The sequence below is a fragment of the Polypterus senegalus genome, chromosome 3 (assembly GCF_016835505.1).
Source record: "Polypterus senegalus isolate Bchr_013 chromosome 3, ASM1683550v1, whole genome shotgun sequence".
NCBI classification, from domain to species: domain Eukaryota; kingdom Metazoa; phylum Chordata; class Cladistia; order Polypteriformes; family Polypteridae; genus Polypterus; species Polypterus senegalus.
The window spans coordinates 263,514,966-263,542,788 of record NC_053156.1 but is presented as its reverse complement, the minus strand read 5'-3'; the positions used below and the strand labels follow the sequence as shown (position 1 = coordinate 263,542,788).

General features: G+C 39.3%; 1 protein-coding gene across 4 annotated transcripts; it reads left to right on the top strand.

Moving 5' to 3' along the window:
- Positions 1–27,696, top strand: pomca (proopiomelanocortin a). Of its 4 annotated transcripts, XM_039749049.1 has the most exons (4): positions 5,038–5,054; positions 5,156–5,258; positions 25,249–25,402; positions 26,737–27,696. In XM_039749049.1, the coding sequence occupies exons 3-4, from the start codon at positions 25,283–25,285 to the stop codon at positions 27,394–27,396; spliced, it is 780 nt and encodes a 259-aa protein (XP_039604983.1). In that variant the 5' UTR covers positions 5,038–5,054; positions 5,156–5,258; positions 25,249–25,282; the 3' UTR covers positions 27,397–27,696. The 4 variants fall into 4 exon arrangements, with proteins under 4 accessions (XP_039604980.1, XP_039604983.1, XP_039604981.1 ...); XM_039749046.1 differs by lacking the exons at positions 5,038–5,054; positions 5,156–5,258 and adding an exon at positions 1–129 and having other exon boundaries at positions 26,737–27,477; XM_039749047.1 differs by lacking the exon at positions 5,038–5,054 and having other exon boundaries at positions 5,131–5,258.
- The last annotated feature ends 127 nt before the right edge of the window (positions 27,697–27,823 follow it).

Here is a 27,823-nt window from a genome sequence, read left to right as displayed (position 1 = left end):
CAGGACCAGGAGGCAGCAATACAGACCTTGAATGTCCTATAATTTCCTGAATTGTAAGGAAAAGGAGATCAAAGGACTGTGTCGGAGAGGAGAGAAGAGGAAACCGATCTTCGGGGGTCACTGCAGCAGGTCAGATTGTCTTCAGTCTGTTGTGTAAAAATGCCTTTTGTCTTTGGTATATTTGACAGTATGTAAGTATGCATGCATGTGCTTATATTTGAGTGTGTTTGTGTATAATGGATAGCAGGAGAGAGAGAGAGAAAGAAGTTTATACTGAACAGAAAACCTGAACATGTGGTGTTTTTACTATTTTTTTATGCTCCTCTCACTTTACTCACTGTTCCATATGTAGTTTTCATGTCATGCATTTCTGAAACTTGCTTAATCCAAGTCATGGAGGGTCAAACCATACTAAGGCATCACTGGGAACAAGGCAGGAAACAGCCATAGAGAGAGAACGCCAGTCCATTACAGACAGTTTTTGTGATTCCTGAGGTTTATAGGGGGTATTAGTAAAGGTAGACCGAAAAATTCACACTTTTTAAATATATTTTTCTTGAGAACTGTTTTCAGTTAAAAATGAATAAATTACATCTATATATCCATTTAGAGATCCTTCTTACTCCAACTTTAGGGACACTATAAAGAAGACTATAAAATACAATGATATTCAATAAGCAATAGATGTAAACGTTTTAACTGTTTGCCCATGTGCGCTTTGTTAAATAATCCCTTTCAGGTTTTTGAAATGCTATTAAAATAGAGAGAAGCAAACAACTGAGAAGAAATGATTAACAGTATTAAAGATAAATGGTCGTGTTTGAGGAGGGCTGGTTTACTGTAAACAGACTGGCTTGAAATGGGACTGAAGGAAGAAAGAAAGAAAGAAAGAAAGAAAGAAGCCACGTCCAAAGCTAAATGTTCCGTTTTACTTGACTGACCTGCAACTGCGTGATCCCACAAACACGGCACTGGTTCAAATCCTGCCCTGTCGGTATCGGTGTGCGGTTTGCGTGACATACCATGCTCAGAAGGGTTTTCTCCAGCCGCCCCGTTTGATTAGCTAAACTGCCCAGCACACATGTGGCTTTGTTTGGACGGATTCAGTTTTCGGCGACTTAAGTGCATTTAAAAAGCGATCGAGTTGAGAAAACGTCCTCGCGTGAAACAAATTGTAGCGCTCGTGCAGTGCCGTTCCTTTCTGTTCCTGTAACCTGCCCAATAATACCGTGTGTGTCCATTCGACAGTATAAGTCATGCCTTCGGATATTTAGGTGACTTGCTTAGAAAGGCGTATGAACGTGTTCACCACCGGATACGCTATTTAACAGATTTTTTTTTTTTTATTGAAGGCGCTATATAAACTAAGGATTCAATTTTAGATACGCGCTCATTTTGAACATCTACATTCCATTTCCCCCAAATTAATTTTTAGAGTTGCAATGGAAGAACTAAAGCGATCATTCTAAAACTGTTGCAACTTTCAAATCGCAGAAAACGAAAAAGCTCATTTAGTGGAAGGATACGCGTTTTTGCCCAGACGACATGACGGGTGACAGCTTTCAATTCCAGTTGTGTTTTTTTTTTTTCTTTTCTTTTCATTAAACGCCCTTCAAAGTGGGACAGCAGGCGCCGGCGATGAGGAAGAACAAAAAGAAAAATGCAAAACATCCCATCTACCGAGATTATCCTCTGCTGCTCCAAAAGAAACTTGAGGGTGGGCAGTCAAAGGTCATGAGGCCGCTATCGCTGTAACAACTCGAGGGCACCGAAAACCCCTGGCACTGGCCAGAGCCAAGAAGCGAAGAACTCGTGACGACTCGTTTTAGAAGAACCGTAGAAAATGTGCGGGCGGAAGAAACTTTACACGTAGATGGACGGGCGGAGGTAACTATCTGAATGTGAGGATGAGATAAAGTATCTTTCCAGGAGATCTGTAGTGTTTTTAAATATTGCAAAATAGTCAACATTTCTAACCATCCGTTTTATGGTGGAGATGCTTTGGGGTTAAAGGACTGGCTCCGTCTGCTTAGCGGTGACGGGTATTTTAGTTCGGTAATGAAAAAGCAAAATCTCAACGTTGAATTATTAACAGCAGGATCTTGTGAATCTGGGATGAAGCAGACAGTCGCGAAGCTTAAGTGAATACCCTAAAACCGCTTGAAAATGTGAACGATGACATTTTGAGAAAGACTAGCTCACCAAACGAGCCCGATGGACTGAATGATCTCCCCTCGTGCATATTTTAAATGTTCGCACACGAACTCACAATGGCTAGTGTAACGGGGCAGGGCGCAACAGTGGCGCAGCAGTTAGTGCTCCAGCTTCTCAAATCCGGCATGGTGAGATTGAATGTCCCGCTCAGATGCGTTGTCTTAGTGCCTTGGTGTTTTTTTTGGCAGCTCCCCTTATTTTTCTACAACTTAATACAAATGTGATTGCGATGTACGCTGTAGTGCATCTATTATGGTTTTTGTAAAGCAGCATTTGACTGAGTAACAGGGTAGGTGACGGCTGATTATGCTCTCTTATAAATAAATACATAAATAAAGGGGCCAAACTGATCCTTCAGTGCAGTGCCATAGGGGAAACATTTTTGGTTCCAAAAAGAACCATCCATATGCAAGTTCCAGAAACAACCGTTATTTGTTTGCACCCGCATCGGGCTTCATAAATAACCAACAACGGACGCTAATCGAATTGTAAAATACCATTAGGTGTCCGATTTTAAAAGAACTCTTACTGGATGCAATAAATCAGGCTAATCTCATATGTTCTTGATCTGTTAGTATCTTGCTAGGTTGCCTACTACACATTACAGATCGCTGCTTTTCCACCTATTTGAACATTTACAATGCCCAAAGAACCAATTTAACTTTCAAAGATCCCTTGCCAGAATAAAATGGTTCTTTGTTAAGCGATAGTTCAACGGGGAACCACACAACCCAGTACGTGCCTTTATAGAGCCGATATTTTAGGAGTTAGGGTTTATGTTAGAAAATTTAATCTCGACTAGCTAGTTCCAGCACCCTAAAAGAAAAATTAAGTCGTTTTACTGACCGGGGTTTGCTGTTTACGTTATCGTATAATGTTTATAGCAAATATATATGTATAACGTAGCAAGAATAACCGTGTCGTTATACTACATTATAGGCAGTGGAGCGGGACTCGCCGATATTCGGCACCGGTACTTCCCTATCTGGCTTTAAGAGTACCGACATTACCTACTCGTGTATTAAATTTATCATCACCAGCATCTGCACTTTCGCATTTCCAAGGGGGGTCCAGCCAGCCCTCCGTTTCTAAGTAGTTTCAGTGGTTCCCAGCCAAACAACAAGGAGTACCGCCAGTTCTTTCCCCACTGCAGGCACTGGCTCTAACCCACAACTAACACGCCACGCATTTTATTCACTTGTAGTTCAAGTTGTTCCATTTAAGTTCACAAAGCTTAAGGATAGGAAAGGTTTCAAGTTGTCAGCTTGAAATAACTATACATTTTAAAGAAACATCAATTTAAAAAAAAGAACCATGGATTTTCGCATCCTTTCCCTTCTTTAGCGCACGGCACTTCCAGCCCCACCGTTCAGACTTTTTTTTTTTTAGCTCGCCAGTAAAACCAGTCAATAACAGATGGTTGCACATATAGTGAAAATAAAAGGCTATCTGATATGATGGTTCCAGATTTCTCCCAGATTCTTGGACAGTTGAGAATATTTAATCAGATATCATAAAGAGAACGTTTAAAGTAATGCATTTGAAAATGGGTGGCTAATGGGAAGAATTATTTATTTTTGATTTCTGTTTTGCCCGATGCCGATTATTTTATGGTTCATTAGAATACAGAAATGGAATATTGAAGGAATACGTAAAGTTTTTTTTAAACGTTTAAATAAATTATTTGTTTGGTTTCACCAATAACTCGATTACGGGTGGTCCGCATTGGCTGAATTTTTTTCTCCCTAACCAATGTTTTAAGTTAAAACCTGATTAGGTACTTTAACATTATTTGCGTCACGGTAACAGAAAAAGTACCTCTCATTATTTAGTAATAAGTAAATATTAGCCATATTAATATTTGCCTGTCATGGGTTTCTAATGAGGAAGCAGCAGCTTTACTACTAATGTGCTTACATTTAAGCATGCTGTGCACGTATATAGGCATCATCAGGTATCCGTTAATGCAATGTTTTGAAATAAATGGCAGAGAAGGGAAGGGTCCACAAAACATTCGGGTAAAGTTTTACAATTTTTATTTTGGCAGAACAAAAGAACTAACAAAACATATAATTAAATACCAGGTTTCATGATCTGCTAGCCCGGCGTTCTTCTAATTCCGAAACTGATTGAAACGAAAACCTGCAGCCACTGCAGTCTTCCAGGACTGTAATGGAGGACTCCTGTCCTAAAATGATTACTTGTCAATTGATTCCACGTGGGACTTAAAGCAGTGGTTCTCACGTTCAGCCCAAGGCTCACTTCAGATGCAGGGCTTTATCCCAACCACTTTCACAAAGAACGAGCCGTTTTACCTCTGTTTTGGCCCGAAATAAATGTTCTCTTTCTTACTCTGCGTTTTAAAAGGAATACAGCGCGATTTTTATATTCTCTATTACCGTAAACATAATAATATTTAGTGGGCTTAGATGGGGGTTGAGTCTTCTTTTGCTTTCATCCGTTTTCTCTATTGATTTTGAATCAAATTGTATCTTTTATTTTTTTGATTGAGTAGTATGCAGTTGCAATGTTCCGATTTAAAAACGCGCAATTGGGTGAAATTCACACCAATTTGTATTTTGCCATAGCTTTAGCGCGTGAAGTTTACTTTCTTAATTGTGTCCTAATGATTAAAAATGGACGCCGAGTGGACATCACTGCAAACGCCACTGAATGAGGTTGAGACCCGCAGACGTGCTCATTTAATAGTTGGGTTCGGTACCGTGTTAGGCATTACGGGTGTAATGAGAAGTCAAGCAAGATGACACCTTTTGTTGGCTAACTGAGCCGATTACAATATGCATGCTTTTCGTGACAAAGGAGACCGGCCCATTCTTCAGGTAGGATTACCTGCTTGCATATTGTAATCGGTTCAGTTAGCCAATAAAAGGTGTCATCTTGCTTGACTTCTCATTGCATCCATTATGTCTTAAAAAAGCAGAACACAAATCATCAAGATGACGACAACCTACAAAACCAGGATTAAAAAACCACCGAATCGACATCTACAAATGCTTACTACATTTAGCCCCCTATCTGGTCAGGTATGTTATTAGGTGTTCAATTTTTAGGACTTTATCGTACTGCGTCACGCGTATGGTATTTATACGCCTACTCCGGCGTGCTAGGGCGGCTACATTCAAGTAAAAAAATATCCAATCCACTTATATAATTTCTAAGTTGAAAACAAGGAAATTGGGAAACATCAGGTTGCTTAAAGAAAGAATCCAATTCAAAATAGTCGTCGGATAAAACAAAAACGTGTACCCGAGTTCGGGCTTGGCAGTCCCACGGTTTTCACACACCTGAGTAAGTATCGTACACCACCCAGTATTCATCTTCAGCTTGCGCTGTTTTAAAGTTCGGACGCAAGGCAGGAACCATCCATGAATGGGGTGCCCGTTCACGTCGGGCGGCACTCACGTACACCCCACTGTGCTTCATTCGCCACTATGTAGGGAGAGCGGGTTTAAACCGGAGAACACGGGCGTGGTCACGCGGAGAACGTGCATTCATTACAACCCAACCCAGACCAGACGTATTGACGGGTTTGCGAGGCGGTATCGTTAGTACCCGCGGCACCCTGCTCCCCTCAGTGTTTTTTCTATTAAAGAAATCTGTGTCATAATACGGTTCATTTGTTAGTTCTATTTATTCTCCACGGCATATCTAAACCTTGGAACCCTCGAACGCCGTCATAATTGTTTTTAGTCCGATCCACATTTAACGTCTCCTGAACTTCTATATCGGCTTTCAAACCCATGTACATGGTAAACCTTTCACGTCTAAATCTCAAATATACAGCAAGTCATTTTTTTTATTTGAAATCCTTCAAAAGTCGGCCTTTTGTCTGTGTGGAGTTTCACTCCCCCCTTCAGGTTTTGTTTCGTGCTGATGTTTATGGTTCTTTCAGTTTAAATCAACGCGCCAATGCAAAACAAAATTGACCTGCGCTTTAATTAAGAATCATCCGCACTATTTTTTTTTTTTTTACGGAAGCGTATTAGGCGCTGGAGGTATACACGAATTTCCAGTGTACTGAGACCATCTCTTGATTTTTCATTTTATTTTTCCTTGTGTCATATAATCTGCTCAACATGGTGTAACTCCACTCGTTGCTTGGTGGCCCACTGGTTAGCGTAGCACCCTCCACCTCCAACTACAGATAGCTTCTGTGGAGATCCTGGCCTGGCCACCGTCCGGTCTGTTTGATATTGTCCCCATCGCTCTGTTCTCTCTCTGCTTCAGAGGTGTACATGCAGGTTTGTTTGTCCCATATGAAATCCCATCCTGGTCTGGCTCCTAAATTTGCCTTAATGAAATGGGCTTGGTCTTTGTCTGCATCTTCCCAGCCAAAAATCTGTATTTGAAATTTCTGAGGGGGGCCACTGGGAGGAGACATAAGTATTTCAGTGCAGATGATGACATTGCAGATATGCTAGTAAAACTCAACTTTCCTTTTTAACAACTATGAATAGTGAATGAATACTTATTATTTAAATTTGGTATTATAAAACCTGTCAGATTTATACTTGAATAACCAACCATTTGTTAGTCTATTAAGCGATAAAAAAAAAAAAAATGTTTTATGGTTGTATCTTCCACTTCCTCAAACCATCACCTGTTGTACCAGATTCATAGATCCTCAGGCAGTGTATTTATAGATTGCAAGTCAGGTTAAACACACCTTTTATGTGTGTGTATATTTTATTAATTTTATTGTCAGCTGTTCTGATGAGATCTGTCATGTCCGGTAATTTTCTAACCTGCTTAATCCAGACCACAGTCACAGGAGGTGCTGCAGCCTGTCCCAGCAAGCTTAGGGTGTTTGGCAGGGGGCAATACCTGGCCAGGGTGCCAGTCCATCGCAGGGCAATTACACACACACACACACCTCAAACACCTACAAAGGCCTATTTAGCATCCCCAATTCACCCAACCTGTATGTCTTTTACTGTGGGAGGAAACCGGAGCACCTAGAAGAAACCCACACAGACATGGGGAGAACATGCAAACTCCATGCAGGGAGGACCCAGTACACAAACCCGAGGAGACATGTAAGTAAAAATCAATTCCTTTATACAAGAAATTTACTGGGAAGTTGCATAAGTTTGTCTGGTACCCCCATATCACTCAGATGCCACATTCTGTGATGGCCTGGGTTGGTTGCATCTGCTCTAATGTCCTCTGAACCTGGGTTGTTGATAGTTGTGTCCAAGGAAAAGCCAGACAGTAAGGACGTAGAGAGGGTAGGTGCAAAGTGCAAAAGTGTTTTCATTTAACAACAGTGTCTGAACACGAAGCACAGTGCATCTTGCAATAAAAAAAAAATCTTCAGTAAAAGTCATGTTCAATAAACAAATGAATACATATCCAACAATAACATTGGGGTTAAAATACACATGAGCTGTTTCTTTAAAACCAGCCTCCCTTCAAAACTGTCTTCCCTGTTGCTCACTTTCAGATCTGCTCTACAACAGGCGATGTCCACTGACAGGCACACTCGTCTCTCATCTGACTCGTGTCCCACATAGCCATCCTTAGGGGTCTTCAGGAGACCCACAAGCCCTTTTCCTTCCCCACCACCAACATCCCTGCTGGAGCCCACTCAGAGCGGTTGGTCACTCCTGTTCCTGGGGTGCCCCTTGAGCACCATCCACTCACTCCTCTTGGGGTCGCCTCCTCATTACAGCACCGGCTCAGCCACACCCTGCTTCTTCTTGCTTCTTCAATTTAACCTTTGTACTTTCTTTCCTTAATGTCAATTTTTTCCTTTTGTTTTCAATCTCTAATCTACTTGCTCAGTCTCCTTTTTATATTAATAGAAATGCAGTTGTGTTGATTACAGACCCCAGAGTGCTAATGTGCCAATCGGCTGAACTGCACACATCTGCATGGGAATGAATACAAGATTGACCGATCACCCCATCAACACCCCAGAACTGCTCTGCCATGCTATCATGCACACCTACACCCCTCTGGCGCCCGAGTGCACTGTTTCTAAAAAAAACAAAACCACACATCATGATGGGCCCCAAATGCATCTTACCATAAATCTATCGTGTGTGCTGTCTTTCTCCTGCTTGGTGTGCATTATTCACTTAGCATCATACTCAGTGTACATGTTAATATAGCACAGTCTCTGTACAAGTAAATGCATTTTAAGTGTGTGAACTGAAGTGAGCATCAGTGTGGAAAAACTGATTTGAATTAAGTTAACTTGGCTGCTGCCGGCTCACAACAGTCAATCAGTCGTCAATGGTAATCACACCACAACAATACATTCTGGATGAAGCAGTAGTTTTTCTAAAATAACACCTTTGGGTCCACGTCCCCTGCCCTAGGAAATTTTTGGGATTATGCAAGGCAGGGACCATCATTGAATGGGGTGCATGCATTACCCCAACGTATTGTAATGTGTTACTCTGGAATCAGTACATTTTATGCTTGTTTACTTTGATTTAATTATGTATACTTTATGCTATGTACACCTGATGATGGCCGTTACTTCATGTATAATGCCCACATCTATTGCTCAGCTCACTTGCCAAACAAACAAAAAGATTCCAAAAAAAAATTTAAATCGCCAGTAATGCACTACCCCATAACTGATAAATGATCATTAAGAAACTACCATAATACAATACAATTTATTTTTGTAGAGCCCAAAATCACACAAGAAGTGAAGCAAAGGGCTTTAACAGGCCCTACCTTTTGACCGCCCCCAGCCTTGACTCTCTAAGATGACAAGTAAAAACTCCCAAAAAAAAACCCTTGTAGGGAAAAAATGGAAGAGACCTTGGAAAAGGCAGCTCAAAGGGAGACCCCTTTCCAGGTAGGTTGGGCGTGCGGTGGGTGTCAAAAAGATAAAGGGGGTCAATACAGTACAATACACAGAACAGAACACAAGTAATCCTTAATACAATATAATAGTACAATAGAAATATTACTACCTAATAATAAATAACAAGTGATGCCTAATAACAGGCTGTTCGTAAACAATGAAAGCTGCTGTTTTTATTCCCCCTTGAAGTGTTTCATTGTGGGATGGTGCCGGTGTGAACTGAGAGGACGAGCACTTGTACTGCGATGACGGCTCACCTTTGGTGTGATTTAGCAGTCAGCGTAGTTATCTGATAAAGTACGCTTATCTTTTATGGTGCAAATTAAATAGGAAAAAAGTGTTCAAAACCCCTTTTGCCCAAAACTTAGGGGCCAGAAAAGTTCATTTGAGGGTTAATGCTCCCTTTAGCTTTCCATGGCACTGGGACTGCTCCATCTTTACTTTTTCATGTACAAATTCCATTTTATAAAGACTGCAAAAAAAAAAAAAAAAAAAGCAGAGCAAGTAATCATCATCCTTTGCAGTATGGTCTTCTCTCCTCATACCTTGGAGGTCTGTTTCTTTTGTGTGTTTGTCATTCCTGTTTGTCGTCTCATTTGCTTTTACTCAAAGCCATGAATGCCAGTCTTTTGTATTATTTACTTTGTAACAAAGGTAAGCAGTTCTAAAATGCCCTGACCCTCCGATGCTGTTGTCCTCTGTGTTCACTAGCAGGTTCACTGAACAGAACAGATTAAATGGTGGGCACTAACAGCTATTTTCCTTTTCTCTGCATTATCCTTATCATGTATGCTTATGAGTAATCATAATCTATTGACCATGAAACAGAGGTGCATCTAGGAAGTAATTCATCAATGGCTCACATAAGACCCCAGACATGAAAAGCTTCATCTGGTATCTTGGTGACTTAGGTTTGTTATTTATTTTTCATAATTATTAATTGTTAGGTGCCTTTTTAATCATTTTGCATTGTTATTTGATCTAACACAGTAGCATTAGTCTAAACAAAAGGGTCAGCTTAGGGAGTTCACCTATTTAGCACTAGCCTGGCTGCACGGTGACACACAGATACATGTTTTGTGCTTCACTCCAGCCAGGTATCGATTTAATGGAGAACAAATGAGCGAAGCAGTGCATGGCAGGCTCGGGGCTCAAAGGTGCCGGGTCTGCATTTACCTGACCTCTATCTCATGGCACATTTGTTCTCTGACTTCTTTAGTTTTCATCTCTTTTTTCTTTTGTTCTTCAATTTTAATAAGTGATGTAATGTACTTTTCATGTTATAATTTACAAGTTCTTTTACCAATTTCACATTTTATATAGAATTTGAAGAAATCTGGACTTATTTCCAGATTTTCAAATATCACACAGCACTTGCCTGCTGCAGGAATCATTTTAGAGTTACAAAGTGTTTGAGAAACTTCATAGAGTGTATGGATGAGTACACAGAGTGAATTCATTTGTCAGTAAGTTCCTTGCGAGTATCCTTTTATTTTTGTGAACCCGCTAAATTGAGTCGTGGGAACCAAAATCTACTTGGGTGCAATTGCCTCAAGGCACAAAGTAAGCCTTGACTGGGTATTAGTTCACTACAGGGCACTGGCATATCCATACCTATTAAAATGATTCAACCCAAACTAGTCGTCTTAGGAATATAAGAGAAGGGAGAGCAAGCAAACTGAACCCAGATGAGGCCAGGATTCAAATCCAGTTGCTGATACAATAAGGAAATGTCTGCAAGTTATAGCTATACTCGTTAATTTTTTTAATTAGTGGGGTTTGTTTAGAATTGATTAATGTTATGTATAAAGTGAGCAGGTGTTTGAAGTAAAAAAGAAATAAGTTATAGGATGTCGAGCAAACCTGAATCAGAGGTGTAGATTTTGTCAAAAGTATGCACAAAGAATACAGAACCTGTTCAAATTCAGCTAGGATGTTTCTTTTTTGAAGTTTCCTTTAATGTAGAATTGCTAAGCCTTTTTGTTCACTTTTGATTCTTTGTGAATATTCATCTTCATTCTTGGTGAAGCTTGTGGACTAGGTCTGTCTTACTCCATTTAGATAGCATAGCTGAGATGTTGGGTCCTTGGCTGTAGAAAGGCCAAGTGAATTCAGTGACATACACATTATGAAGTTTAAATAATTAAATTGCTCCTTTGTACAGCAGTCCAGAAGATTGCCTTGCTCAGATGTGTTGTCACACTGTTGCCATTTTCCCCACCATAATGAACAGAGAGGTGGTGTGAAAAGGAATCACTAGGTTCTGTGGTAATAATACAACAGGCTCGGCTGCTTCCACCCTTTCCTCTCCATAAGTTGAAGCTCACAGTGCACTGCGACATGCATACTTATCGGTTCTATACCATAAAACCCTCCTATATATTAACTTGACAGATCTAAAATCCTCAGACTTCCATGTCACCTAAATTCTGCCAATGTGTGAATTAAATTGGTATGTAAAGGTTGATTTTTATCTTATGTATCCCCTGTGGATTTGACACTCAAGAGAAAATGAGCTGGTAATCTTAAAACTGAAAGGTGCAAAGCCAGGACTCGGCATACCACCATGGTTAGAAGATAAAGAGACGGTATGAGCAGTGAGAGAATTCTAGAGTTAAAATTTTACCAGGACCAGTATAGGCTGTGTAGTAGTGTTGCTCATTTATATATATATTTTTTTTTTGCACAGTTTCAAACACTCTGCTATAATTCCAGAATCTAAATGCACAACTGTGTCCTTCACCCTGTGGGCGATTAGAAGGACACTCGTCATGCCTAGAAAATTAGAACAATAATGGTAAACCAAAAAAAACACTCAGTGGGGTTTAAACAGTCAGAATTAATGCAAACGTGAACAAATATATTAGTCTTCTCATCACAGAAGTCAAATGGGTTGTTGTTGGGAGCTGTGGGTTTCTGTTCTTTTACAGCCCCCGACACCATTAGGGGCAGAGTCTGTCGCCCTCTGTAGGCATCTTCTAGTTGCTGAGAATGACAGAAGAGACAAAGACATTAGTGACTATGCCCTCTCTCACCCTGGTGTGGTATTGCTTACATTGGATAAACCTGGAAGGTGCTCCTCCGACATACATGCGTGACCAACCCACATTTACATTGCTTGCACACACAACAAGTCTATCATCAAAGTGTCGTAAACAGCAGTTTAAATCATATAGGCCATGCAACCTGTATACTGTAGACAATGTATTATGCATGAAAACTACTGAGCACACTATTGAAAATTAAAACTAGTCAGAAAGTTACTGATAGCTTAAACGACAGCTACACTACAATTCACAAATGTTGGTTTTAGCTGGACGTGCTGGGCTGGATATTCTCTGTCTGAGAGCCAAATTTGACATTTGGTCCATGCTCTTGCTATGATAAACTGTTTTCTCCATTTTTTGCCTTCCCTATGAAATCTAAATAGATGTTGTACATGAAATATGTGGTTTTGGATCTCAAGGAGTATGATTTTCACATCCATTTGTTGCCTTATACAATTTTTAAAAAGCTGAACTTTAATAATGTCTTATCACAACATCATTTTTGTTGGAGTTGGGCATTGCTATTTTTTAGAGATCACATTAGCTGTTGCTACAACAATTCTTCCCAGTGTCACTTGCAAGTGTGTGATGTACAGTATGACATCATCTGGAGCGCCGCATAAGTTAGCACATTCTATTATGGAGCTTCCTGTTTGGGGTGTGTTGCTTCGTTCTGATCTCTCTATTCCTGGTTAAGAACAAATACTTTTTCTGTTTTTCAAGACTTTGATTTTAGGTTTGCGTTTAAAATTTGATGTTTGATTGTTTGTCCTTTCCAGTTACGACCCTTGGCAGTTTTTTCGAGCACATCTCATCTCCTGCTGCCGTTCATTTTAAAAGTCTCTACTGTCTCATTCTGAGTCAATACAGCTCTCTGTCCATGGACTGTATACTTCTCTTTATTTAGGGGTGCAAAGACCACTAACATAAGCTGCTTTGCCAGCACACACATTGACATTGTCACCTTCTAAAACAGTAAGGTTAAAACTGAAGAGAATTGTCCCAAAGCTCCACAGGATAATTTAAGTAATTTATTACTTCATTGAAAAAGACTAAATTAACAGAAAAGAAACTCCTAATTTATTCATTTAAACAAACAGTTGCAATACTAACTTAAAGAAACTTTCTTCAAGCTAAAACAATAAACACAACCATTCTTTAATTCCATACTTAATTGGGTTACAATCTAAATAAGTACAAAAAAAAAAACTAAAGGAGACAACGGAGTGAATTATTAAAGAATTAACACCAGAAAGACTTGACTTCAGGACATCAAAAAAGCAAGGGTCGAAAACAGATGAATCCTGAATAATCAAGAAGCACAATGAGCAAAAGCTAACTAATACTGCAGTGAAGAACTGTGGCCAGCAGGAGTCCTTTATAGTCCTCTCAGGTAACTATGGCCTGACAAACACAGCACTTAAGAGAGCTGATTGTGCATGAGGCCTAACCCCAGGTTGACTCTGATCTAAATTGTAGAATAATTAGGAAATAAAGGGGAAAACAAAAGGCCTCACAAATATGAATTCTGGGCAAGATACAGATATCTCAGTTGCAAGCCTTGTGATTGGTCAGGCCCTTTGAATTGATGTGATGGGATTAATGCATAAATATAGCAGTCTGATGTACAGCAGTCAGGGATAGTTGAGGCTGATAAATCAGATTGTGCAGGGACATATGGGATGTCAGGTCACCCTTATTAAATGCAGTACCAGTACAGTACAACCTGAGGTGTATCATAAAAGTGTAACATTCTTCATGATATTCTGACACATTGGTTACATGTAATCATCATTGGCTCAACTGCCATTTTCTGGGTTTATCCATGTTTGGTAGTTGCCCCACAAATCTTTTTACTTCACTGTCTGATCTTCTTTTTAGGGTGAGACAAATTATTTTCATATCATCTGAACTTTAGCCGCATGTATCTATTTAAAATATGCACCAGGAGTTTCCCACTCAAATTAACATAAAACATTCTGTTCAAAATGCGGGGGTTTCTCATTAACTTAAATGTACTTTGAATTATGAAATGTAACTAAAACCCAAACAAAACTTCAAAATGCCAGACTTTATAAAGTAATTACACTTGGTAAGAATTTGCAGCTTCAAAGCCACAAACCTAGATGGCCATCACCAGAAGCCAAAGCTGACAGCAAACCCTTGAACTGCCATAAAAGTGCTATTGACTGACCACATTTGTATTTGCTTCCCACAACCATGGGGCTGAACCAACTGGCCTGAAGAATGAATGAGTGGATGGATCTACTGGTATGCTTTGGTGTTGTAGGAAATGCTGCTTATCTTCTAATGATTGGTTAGTAGTGAATCCATGCTTAAGGGGGGGCTGTCTGATGAAAGTGAATGATTTAAACTGAACACGGTCAGGTTAACCATTTGATATAAACTGTAAGTAGCATCAATGATGAATTTAAATTGGCGTACTAATAGGTAATAATGTGTGTAAAAAGTTAAATTTCATCTTGGGGACAAATTATGTTCTGTTTATCTGTCTGTCTGTCTAGCACATAGCACCTTTCATATCTATTTATCTACCCATCTGTTTGTCTATTGGAGTCTTTCACATAAATGCAGAAACAAAATGTTGTTTTCTGTTCAATTCAATTTTTTTATCTTAGCTATCACTTGCCTTAGATGACAGACTCCAGAATACCCTAACAAAATTTCCAAATATGAAAGAATAACAGAAAAATGTAAAACCAAGCTACATGTACAAACATAAACTAAACACATATATGTACTGTACTTAAATATAGAGTAGCAAACTAAGAAAACAATGCGTGCACTTTGTATAACCGCTGACAAAGTTGAGATACAGGACATCCCCCATAGTAATAAATAAAAGTTTCTAAATATTTTGCTTCAAAAAGGGAAGGCCAGTTTGCCTTAAAAGAGTGTAAAACAAAACCTCCAGATGAATCATGGCTGGCCCAGACCAACTGAGTGCTCACACTCCCAGGCATACATCTCCTTTAACAATCCAGTCAAATCTGAAAGGTTTCTCAGTACAAAAGGGCCACAGCCTTCCAGACCCCTTGTCCATAGATTCTGCTGTTTGACTGATCTGATTAACATATAACTTTACAAAACTGTCCACATTCTGACCTTCCTGTCAAAATAATCCATATACAGTACATATAGCAAATGAAAACATCCCATCCCATACAAAAAGCAGAAAACAGCTTTGCAAAGCTTTATTTATTGACAGTCCTGATTTAGCGATATCTTTATCATTGGGCAGATGAGGATCCTATTTTTGTGTACTAATTTTATGTATTTATTTATTTTTATCTAAGAGAGGGTTCCAACTCCTTTCTGATCACCTGTGCTTTGAGGACTTCACAGTTCCTTAGAATCCGCTCATGTGGATGACACTCTGTTACTCTGTCCCTGTTGGTAGCAATTAAGGAAACAGTCGATTTAATTAAATATTTTTAACATTGTAACAATTCTATTTTTAAAAATTAATTTTACTTACACTAATTAATTATTCCACACAGTCCTCTGTGATACAAACTTAAGTTAAAGGAGTTAAAAAAAAAAAAAAGATGAATAGATTAATTGCGCTATGGGGTCATCTACTTAGTGATAATTACTAAACTAATTGTCACAATGGAATAGTGGTTATGACTTGTGAGTATAAGAAAAAAGAGATGTAATGAGGTTAGGGGTTCAAGCTGAGAAAAACCCATTTAACTGTCATAGGCAAGAAAAGAACACGAGCAAGTGAGAAAAAGGAAATGACACAGGGCCACCAGTCATGGGTATCAAGCAAAGCCAAGGTTTGGTTCCTAGTGGCTGGATCTGCATCCTTCAGCAGTTGGTTACCACTGCACCTCAACTTCATGTGGTGGTGTCTCCTTTATAGCATGGGGACTGGAAAGAGGTGAGACCACGTTTCTTCAAAGGTGTTCTCCTTCACTCTCAGGGCAGAAATGAAAGACAGCTTAATGACTGTGTACTCTTCCACTTTCTCCAAACGAGACCTCTTGAGGCACTCGTAAACTCACATGGTCGACATGCTGTTGTCTCATGGCTGCAGAGACCTAGAGACCATGTTTGTTGAGGGGTTGTTTCCTCCTACTTCAAAAGCATCTCGTTAGGTAAAATAGTGTTTCAGAACTGTCCTGGCAGTTATGACTGTAATGAAGTGAGGTGCCAGCTCTCCACAACGCAATAATGAAAAACTCAATAAAATAGATAGCTTTATTTGAAATCCAATAATCATTCTTCTAAGAAGGAGATAATTGTCCAGATAGTTATTAAAAAATGTAAAAAAAAAAAAATTGAAATCATTTCAGTCAAGCCCTCAAGATAAATTCCACATTCATTTTTAATTGCTTACTGATTCCAGTGGTGCCAGTTTTTATTGCTAATATTAATTTCCACAGCCTATAATATGAAGGTCACTATTATAAAGCAAATTATTAAAACAGCATTTTGTTGAGAAATAAACTAAAAAAAGTGAATTAAAAGAATACATTGCACAATGAGGCCTATTCGCTGGTGTCCCTCTGTTTTAAGTACAAGCAGTAACTGCTGATAATGCTGTACGTTGAGGCTAAGTTCACTGATTTCTTCAGGTAGGACCATTTAATGGAGATGTTGTCATGCAACATAACTCTGTGCTACTCCAGCACTAAAGGAACTGTATTTTTAAGAGAAAGACAGAGAAACGGGACTTGCAGAACTCAAAAAAAAAAAAAAAAACCAAAACAGGAAGACACACCATACTTTTCTTAAAATCAAAACTAAACACAGGAATCATTGATGAAAACATTGACAAAGGGTCATTGCCAGAAAAAAATGTAAATCAAAGAAAAACTATCTATTCTGTTTATATCTGTTTACCTCAGACAGAGAATAAATACCCTGGATGCCCATTTAACTCTTTTCTGTAATTGACGCTGGGGTTGTGACTCATGACGTAACCCAACTTGCATCATAACAATAGCACAAAACTTCTTAGTCTGGTCAAAAATGGAGCCCAAAATGCTAAGATAATAACATGAACCAGAATCAGAGTCAGTGCCAGACAAGATCAAAAATATATTGAGCCAACTACACACTGGGGATAACCAAAATTCAAAGTCAAAAACAGATCACAAAACGGAAAAACCTAGCACTAGGCCTACTGGAGAAGAGACACTAACTACTGCTAGAGAGTTATGTTTTATCCAACCAAGGATACTTTCTACTTGTGTTGCATTCATATTTACACCAGAGCATCCTGCAATGTCTTTGACATGATCAATCGCAGTCATGTGACCCATCAATTGCAGCACACATCTCTCTATATATATAAAAAAAATCCTGGAATGTTAAAGCAAGGCGACAATATGTGATCTTCTTGGAAGTTCTCGAAATCCATCCAGCGTCTCGCGTACCGTAAACATGAGGCTTGGTGCCAAGAGATTTTCCCAGGGCAATCTTGCAGGGACATGGAACATAAGATTCTTGCAAGACACACCCGTCTTATCAAATAAGAGCACAGCCAGCCTGCAAAACATTCAGTCATATAAAGTCACGTGGCACACACAGATCCTGTGCTCTCAGCAAAGAAGAAAGAGCAGTGCGGAGAAAAGAGATCCAAGGCATGATACACATGCAGAGAAAGGTACAGAATATGAAAGCAGTAACAGTCGAAAGTATTGTAGCGTCCCTGCCAAGCTGAAGCCTTTTTTGTTTTAAGTGACTGTTAGGTCCGATCGAGGGAGGGCAGAGTGCAGCACGGAAGACTGATAGCTGGGTACTGATTGATGTGGTAGGGGGGAGGCAAGACCCATGGGAAGAGAAGTTGGAGAGGGTGCTAGAAAGTTGTGTTTGGGGTTACGCAGTCGGTGATTGTTAAAGTAGAATTTTTGTGACACTTTATTACGTCAGTCGCTACAGTATCAAAAAAAACATAGCACAGATTGCATTGACGCAAACAAAAGGAAATTAGTTTAAGTCAGAGAATTTCAAAAGCGGAGTTTAACTCACATGCATTTATTGGTTACTTTGCAAAAAAAATTATTAACTGCTGATGATGTAGATCGTTTTGTCGGTGCTGAAATTCCAAATTGAGAAACCTATCCTAAATTATGGTACAAAGTCATTAAACACAAGTCTCACAGACCTCATTTAAAAGATTCAGCATATTGGGACACGAAATATTCCAAATAATGTTTTTACAGAAGTTATGAAGTTAAAGTGAAACTAATGAACTAGCAACGATTCAAAGAAAAAAAAATCTCACAAGTGTGTATCCGGAAAACCAAACACGGGGGTTGGCGAGCGAAGCCCCCGAGTATAATAAAATGAAATAAAATAACAACAAAAATGTGTATCATAACACAGAAAGTCAGAAAGTGAAGCTATCACAGTGGTGTTATTGTAGTGTTCCAGCACAGCTACTGTAGTTCCTAATGAGTGCCAAAAAAAACACCATATACGAGGGACTGACAATAATTCCCAGAATCAGTCATTAATGGGAGTAGGGTATGGTTATCAGCTCTGCCCCAAGGTATCGTCTGCCTACAGTCTTGTTAATCAGACCGCCAAGTGGCATTTTGCTGAGTAGACCGGGTGCATATTGCTGACATTTATTCTGAAATCCTGTGCGTGACTTTGAATATTTTCTTTTTTTTTTAAAGCAGAAAAAGGCGAATCAGGTCATATTAAACATCAAAATCAATCAATCAATCAATCAAAATTTATTTATATAGCACATATTCATACAAAAAAATGTAGCTCAAAGTGCTTTACAAAATGAATAGAGAAATAGAAGACACAATAAAAGATAAACATAAGTCAACATTAATTAACATAGAATAAGAGTAAGGTCCGATGGCCAGGGTGGACAGAAAAACAAAAAACTCCAAAGGCTGGAGAAAAAAATAAAATCTGTAGGGATTCCAGACCACGAGACCGCCCAGTCCCCTCTGGGCATTCTACCTAACAAAAGTGAAACAGTTTTCTTTGTATTTAGGGTTTTCATGGAAGGACCTGATGATGATGGTCACGTAGACTTCTGGCTTTCAGTCCATCAATGTTGGTGCATCATGATCACATTTTTAAAAAATTGATGGGCTTGGTATTAGTTTGTTCCTTCAGCAGCATTACACTGAACTGCTGAGGTGTTGAAGGGAAAGCATCAGGAAAAAAAATGACTAAAGCAGTGATGCACGTAACAACAACAACAACAACAACATTTATTTATATAGCACATTTTCATACAAACAGTAGCTCAAAGTGCTTTACATATTAAAGAATAGAAAAATGAGAGACACAATTATAAAACAAAATAAATCAACATTAATTAATATCAAATAAGAGTAAGGTTCAATGGCCAGGGGGGACAGAAAAAACGAAAAAAACTCCAGACGGCTGGAGAAAAAATAAAATCTGTAGGGACACTGTAACACTGCATTTCTGAACCCACACCAACCATTTTGTCAGTCAAAGAGTTTTTGACCAAGTACAGTGCTTTGCGTTCCCCATATTTGCTCCCTGGGACTTTTTTTTTGGTCCTGAAATTTAAAATTTTAAGACTGTAGGGAAGACTATTTGCTACTATGGAAGATATCCAGGATAAAATAGCAGGAAGCTGTAGACACGGTAAAAAAAGATGAGTACAGGAAATGTTTCTAGGAGTATTTTAGTGGTGAATAAAATGGAATTGCTATACGTGGTACAGTTAACAATTTTTAAACAATTTTGGGAATTATTGGGTCTCCCCTTATACTGTATATAAGTGAAGACAAAACACCTGAAGAAAGAAAAATTAAATATGCTTGTAAAACAATGTGCAAAACACAATTACAAAATTAGCAGATTGCTATGAAATAGCAAAAAAATTGTATCATAATACCAAATGCAGAACTAACCTAAGATACGCAGAAAAAAATGTAATTTCAAGCCCCTTTAATATTATAAATTGGCAGCAGCAACAGTCGTTCACCCTAAACTAAGAGCTAAGAAACTAAAAGCTAAAATTCCAGGGCTACAGGGGTTGAATTATGAGGAAAGAGTAAAAGAGCTGAGCCTTTACAGTTTATGGAAAAGAAGAGGTGACATGACTGAAGTGTTTAAAATGATGAAGGGAATTAGTACAGTGGATCGAGACTGTTAATTTAAAATAAGTTCATCAAGAACACGGGGGACACAGTTGGGAACTTGTTAAGGGTAAATTTCGCACAAACATAAGGAAGTTTTTCTTTACACAAAGAACGATAGACACTTGGAATAAGCTACCAAGTATTGTGGCAGACATTAACACTTTAGGGACTTTCAAGACACGACTTGATGTTTTCTTGATAGAAATAAGTGGATGGGACTGACAAGCTTTGTTGGGCTGAATGGCCTGTTCTCGTCTAGAGTGCTCTAATGTTCTAATAAAGCTGGAATAAACTAGAAGTAAAAGGAATTATAAATAAAAAGTTCAAGAAGAAGTCAACAAATAGCACATCCTGCTGTTCACCCTAAAAGTGCTGTTGTGATGGTGGTAGAGACGGCAAGAAAGAGATGAGCTCTTCTGTATATGACAGTAGCATCAGGAGGGTTAGGACCCAACACACTGCACCATTTAGTTCTTCAGTGAAGGGCATGCATTTTAAATTCTCTTTATTTTTGTTACCCACTGCTAGTTCTTGTTCCCCTGTTTGTTTTGGGATCTTTAAAATTTGCCTCTGTGACTCTTTCCCCACTAAAACTACCTAATGTGAAATAGCCTGACTTGTGTACAATTGTATGTCTCTGCATCACTGTTAGTGGTGTTAAATAGTATAGAATTCATCAAGGTTGGGTGTGCACCCAATTAACATCATTCTGGACAAAACTCTTTGAATGCCTACCAGACACCCTTAGTGTCAAAGTCGCTCCTAAGCCATTAACAGTTGTGTTTGGTATACTCCATGTTGGGCTTAAAATGGAGAAGGAAATATTGATTGTAATTGCCTTTACCTCACTACTATCACGTAGACTTATCTTGATCAACTGAAGAACCCACCTGTTATCATTTTGGCTAAGATAAAATGGCTCCACACTATAGATGGTTGTACTTATGGATATCAGCTGTAGGCCAAGTGGAATACAGAACGTTGGCTCAATGTAGACAACTGCAGTAAAATGGCATCACCTTGTCCAACAGACTCCCTATTGGAATTCTAGAAGTATTGCCGAAAGCAGGGGGACTGCAAAGGTTCAGTTTTAAAATTTATATAAATAAAATTGTAAGCTGTTTAAAATGTAGAATATATGCTGTATTGGTGGGGAGAGAGGCAGTAATAAAGGAGTGTCAACCCAAAAACCAGTTCCAATCCAGGGACTACACCTAATATCAGGCAGTACAAGTGCACTAGGGCTATTTGTAAAACTGTCATGACTGTTACTGCTTTGGTGATTTATCACTTTGAATGTGAGAAAGGTAGTGTTGGAGATATTTAGCAGCCTACTGTCTATAATCAGATAAAATTCAATAGCAACTGACTAACCAATAGGAATCCATTCAGCCCATTGGTCTTGATTGACAAGTGACGAAACCATCACGAACAGAGGCATTAGGAAATACATAAAGTAACCATTCAGAAATGTGCTGTTTGGAAAAGTCGGATTGTAAAATAAAACAGTCTTTAAAATAAGTCAGTTTTCAAATAATACCTGTAATAATAACAATAATAATAATAATAAAAATGATGACATTGTGTCTTTAAATTATGTAATTATGCATTTTTTTCACAATTTACTGACTTCTGTGCTCCTTAAATTACATCTTCATCATCCCAAACTTTTACCCTTTGGATGGCATCTTTGAAGGACTAAGGAGTAGGAAGTCTGCGGGAACAAGAGCTGAGCTATGGTGTGGACTAGGAAGAAGAGTCCACCAAAATTTTGTTGGTGTTTCTAATATTTTTGGACTTGTATGCTTGTGTGTTTTAGGTTTTTTTAACATTTTATTAATTTTACTAAAATCAAATAAGCAAGTCAAGTTTAATAAAACTAGATTTGAAACAAATCAAACCCCACCCATGAGAAAGAGAGCTAGGCCAGCAGAGTAAAACATTAATAAACAGGAATAGTGTGTTTTAGTTTTGAAGGTGGCTTTCAGCAACATTTCTTTGAGGCTGAAGTTCTGAAACCTGTGAAGAGTTTGAACATACAGACCTGAGTTAACAGTTTGATGACATGACATAATGTCTACCAAAAAAATGTTTTGAAACCAGCAGCCATGCTTTCTGTGAAGTAAATATAAACTTGTTCTTTGAAGGAGAAATTAGATGATGCGATTTGAGTGACTACTGCTTCATCTCTAGTGCTGATCCATGACAAAAAGCTTCCTCCCTAAGCCTTTAAATAAAACAGCAAATCTGAAAACCCCCGTTTACTGCACAATTTTATGATGAACAATTTGGCTTCATGGAAACCACTGTGCACACGTGTTTGAGGCATCAATAAGATTGTTCCTACTTCCCTTGGATATTGAGAGCTTATTTACAAGCTTTCTTATCGCAATCCATCATCCTCTTCTGATGAGTTTATTAGCACCCTAAACAACAGACTGCTGCTTGCATTGAAACCACAATTTGTGAAGCCTAACATAACAAACTAGCAGTGCTTTCAACTTGCAGCACTGTCACTGCATACATTTGTAACCTCCTGAGATTGTTCCTTCCTTCCTGCAAGACATTTAACAATAATAATACAGTGGATCCGGAAAGTATTCACAGCACATCACTTTTTCCACATTTTGTTATGTTACAGCCTTATTCCAAAATGGATTAAATTCATTTTTTTCCTCAGAATTCTACACACAACATCCCATAATGACAACGTGAAAAAAGTTTACTTAAAAATAAAACAACTGAGAAATCACATGTACATAAGTATTCACAGCCTTTGCTCAATACTTTGTCGATGCACCTTTGGCAGCAATTACAGCGTCAAGTCTTTTTGAATATGATGCCACAAGCTTGGCACACCTATCCTTGGCCAGTTTCGCCCATTCTTCTTTGCAGCACCTCTCAAGCTCCATCAGGTTGGATGGAAAGCGTCGGTGCACAGTCATTTTAAGATCTCTCCAGAGATGTTCAATCGGATTCAAGTCTGGGCTCTGGCTGGGCCACTCAAGGACATTCACAGAGTTGTCCTGAAGCCACTCCTTTGATATCTTGGCTGTGTGCTTAGGGTTGTTGTCCTGTTGAAAGATGAACCGTCGCCTCAGTCTGAGGTCAAGAGCGCTCTGGAGCAGGTTTTCATCCAGGATGTCTCTGTACATTGCTGCAGTCATCTTTCCCTTTATCCTGACTAGTCTCCCAGTTCCTGCTGCTGAAAAACATCCCCACAGCATGATGCTGCCACCACCATGCTTCACTGTAGGGATGGTATTGGCCTGGTGATGAGCGGTGCCTGGTTTCCTCCAAACGTGACGCCTGGCATTCACATCAAAGAGTTCAATCTTTGTCTCATCAGACCAGAGAATTTTGTTTCTCATGGTCTGAGAGTCCTTCAGGTGCATTTTGGCAAACTCCAGGCGGGCTGCCATGTGCCTTTTACTAAGGAGTGGCTTCCGTCTGGCCACTCTACCATACAGGTCTGATTGGTGGATTGCTGCAGAGATGGTTGTCCTTCTTGAAGGTTCTCCTCTCTCCACAGAGGACCTCTGGAGCTCTGACAGAGTGACCATTGGGTTCTTGGTCACTTTTCTGACTAAGGTCCCTCTCCCCTGATCACTCAGTTCAGATGGCCGGCCAGCTCTAGGAAGAGCTCTGGTGGTTTCAAACTTCTTCCACTTACAGACGATGGAGGCCACTGTGCTCATTGGGACCTTCAAAGCAGCAGAAATTTTTCTGTAACCTTCCCCAGATTTGTGCCTCGAGACAATCTTGTCTTGGAGGTCTACAGACAATTCCTTTGATTTCATGTTTGGTTTGTGCTCTGACATGAACTCTCAACTGTGGGACCTTATATAGACAGGTGTGTCCCTTTCCAAATAATGTCCACTCAACTGAATTTACCACAGGTGGACTCCAATTAAGCTGCAGAAACATCTCAAGGATGATCAAGAGAAACAGGATGCACCTGAGCTCAATTCTGAGCTTCATGGCAAAGGCTGTGAATACTTATGCACATGTGCTGTCTCAATTTTTTTATTTTTAATAAATTTGCAAAAACCTCAAGTAAACTTTTTTCACATTGTCATTATGGGGTGTTGTGTGTAGAATTCTGAGGAAAAAAAATAATTTAATTCATTTTGGAATAAGACTGTAACATAACAAAATGTGGAAAAAGTGATGCGCTGTGAATACTTTCCAGATGCACTGTATGAATATCACCATACAACATCAGTTTAATGGCCAACAGTGAATGTGCTGCATTTGCTTCAAGACATTGCAATCGCAAGCAGGTCATTTGAAATTAATCACAGAATATCTTTATATATAATACACTACCGTGGCTGTTCATTTGTCTGTCCAGGATTTTAAATCACCTGTAGCTCGCAAACCATTTTGACAGATTGACCTGAAATTCGGTACACATATACTACATGACATCTACTATCCGCTTTCAGGGTGATGTTTGACCTCCAAGGTTATTCCTCTTTTTATTTTATTTTATTGCAGAATGAACTCTCGGCAGCGGCCAGCAGGGTGGCCATGCAGTGCATGCGTACGGGCGCCATTCTCATCCCTACCACCTTCGCCATCACTTCCCCTACCTCTTCATATCTTAAATCATTCTTGAGGCAGATTGAAGACATAAGTGCCAGCTCAAGTGAAAAATTAAGGATAACATACTAAGTAATTGCAACACAAACACGGACTTGATCTTTAATATGAAAAGATGTAGATTAAGAAGAGAAGAAGCGGGCTGCTAGGGTGGAGAAAAGAAGAGCTGCTCAGGAAGCAGTAAGCGCATCAACCTCTGAGCAAACGAATGCTAAACGTACAGAGAAAGAGGATGAAAACTATGAATGCTCAAGTCAAGTGTATTCGTTACTGCTGTGGTAGATATTTCCTGTTAATTTTCACCGAAGTATAAGTTTGAGGACAATAAATGACCTCATGGACAACTCTGCCTTTCACGATCAGGTGAGCATGATCATCAAGTATGGTGAATGACGTAATATTATCTGTTTTACACTAGGCGAGCAGGGAGCTTCAATACCTGGATCTCAGAGATGCTGCGCCCGGTGGTGAACTGCGTCTTGGCAGTGCTGTGGTTGTACAGCATCAGTGCACAGAGTCAGTGCTGGGAGGACTACAGATGCAGAGACTTGTCCACGGAAGCTAACATCCTGGTTAGTATGACGCAAGTATAAGTTGTAATCTGCTTCCTGCTCTCAGACATCCTTAGGTTGTTAAATATTTTTTACTTTGAAAATAATTTTCCAGTTAGCAGAATGAAGCAAAAGTTGCATTTAGGAACGTGACAATAGCAACATGAGTAATGAAGATCTGCTAGTGTGAAATTTCGTTAGACAGTGGGTGTCAGTGCCATTGGTTAATCAGGTGTATCAGAAGTGCTATGCAAGTAATTAAGTGCTTTTCCATATACAATATTTGCATTTTTTATAAGGGCTATTATTATTGGCAGGCAGTGTGGGATAGCGGGCTTCAAACCCTGAGGCTGTGGGTTCAAATGCAGCGGCCTGTGCTCCAATTGGAAAAACAGAAGAATTGTATTCAATTGTAACTTAAATGTTGTAAATTGCTTTGGAGAAAGGCATCAGTCAAATAATAATAAGTAGTAGTAATAATTACTATTTAATTTAATATTGGTTCTTTGTGTCAGTTTACTGCTGCTGGATTAAGTGAATTTCCCCTTGGGATTAATAAAGTATCTATCTAGGAGCTGCTTACTCTTATGCTATACACAATTGTCCTGCATTGGAGTAATGTCTGCTTTTCCTAGTGACTTGTCTTTTGTTGATGCTCATTGCCCAATACAGATTTACAGGGAAATGTCTAGTTTTGAACTTAAACAGATAACTATTAAAAATAGGAATAATAAAAAATGTGAGTATATCATCATTATTAGATGTTTACAGTTTTAATTTGTTTATACTGTTCACTCAAGTACAGTTATTTCTTATCACATATTCATCAGTACCACGTAGCTCCCTTTTAAAGTCTGCAGATGTGAAAGTCGCACAAACAGACAGCCTGGTGAGAACTGGGCAAAGAGACTTTTATTCTCAAACTTGAAGCAGTAAATAGTATTGGAGCATTGTTCAAACACACAGCAAACTTGACAACTCCTTAGTTGTTTTGCTCCAGGGATGGTTCATTCAGATTACAAGAAGTTAAAGGGAGCCTCCTCTGAAGCATTTAGTTGAAAGGAGGCAGGAGCAGAACTGCAGATGGTCTACACAGGACAGACAACACTGAGCAAGTGAGCCGACTTTAAAGTCTCTGAACAGCACATGACCTGAGTTACATGCTATTGTCTGCAGGCGATTCTGCACGAGTAAGCTGAAGTTGTTTGCAAGTAGGATTCTTTTGGTTGTGCCTGCTTCTCCCTGAATATCATTTTAATTTTTGATCAGCTCACAACAGATAAAGACATCATACATAAGAAAGCAAAGAAATAATGGTTAAGATCTTCTCTTTTCTCACCCCATTTACCCTGCAGGAATGTATAGAAACCTGTAAGCTTGACCTGTCTTTGGAGACTCCCATCTTTCCTGGAAATGGTCATCTGCAGCCTCCGCCTGAGGATGTCCAAAACTACATCATGAAGCATTTTCGTTGGAATAGTTTAGGGCGTAACACTAATGGCACACTGATTAGCACTTCGCAGGAGGGTGGGACAGGGAGCTCGGGGGAAAACACACCCCTTAGCATTCTGCTTGAGATTTTATCCCCACCACAGAGACAGGCAGAAATGGAGCCAATGGAGGGCCAAGCCGCACAGAAAAAAGATAATAAGAGGTCTTATTCCATGGAGCACTTCCGCTGGGGGAAACCTGTTGGCCGCAAGCGTCGTCCTGTGAAGGTTTATCCTAACGGAGTGGAAGAAGAGTCTGCAGAAAGCTACCCAGCAGAAATCCGCCGGGACTTGTCAGTGGAGTTCAGTTATCCCCAAAAACTGAAAGCAAAGACGTATGTGAATGTCACCCCTCATCCTCAAAACAAGAACTACACAATAGATCACTTCCGCTGGAGGGATCCCCCGAAAGATAAGCGTTATGGAGGTTTCATGAAGTCCTGGGATGAAAGGAGCCAAAAGCCTCTACTGACTCTCTTCAAAAATGTCATGATTAAGGACGGCCATGAGAAAAAGGGCCAGTAAAGTGCGCGCAGTGTCTATTTTTCATTAACCAATGTATGATCTCCTAGATAGTCTGCATTAATTAAGGGGCTCGATGTCAAAAGCAAAAAAAAAAAAAAAAAAGTAAAATAAAACAAAGCTTTTTCTGATTAATGCCCTTCTTTAAATGTAGTCACCAGAATATTGTACATACAAATAAAATGCTTTTATGAATGAATGCCTAGTTGTCTGGGGACGGGAGGGATGAAGAGAAGAGCTATTTTCTTAATTCTGGAGCTGTACAATACTGTAAATGAACTAAATAGAGAAATACATTTTTGCAACCAAAACTATTTTTAAAGTGTTCTCTTATTTCATTTCTTGACACAAGTTTGGCAGTTGCACACACCTATACCGCAGGAATTTACATTTTATTTACTATCAATAAAACTGCATGGTTTTTGTTGTC

Coding starts and splice junctions, on each gene's coding strand:
- pomca (XM_039749046.1), top strand. CDS start 32: ATGTCCTATAATTTCCTGAATTGTAAGGAAAAGGAGATCAAAGGACTG. Junction 130..25,248: donor TTCGGGGGTCACTGCAGCAG/GTCAGATTGTCT, acceptor GTTTTACACTAG/GCGAGCAGGGAGCTTCAATA. Junction 25,403..26,736: donor CCACGGAAGCTAACATCCTG/GTTAGTATGACG, acceptor TTTACCCTGCAG/GAATGTATAGAAACCTGTAA.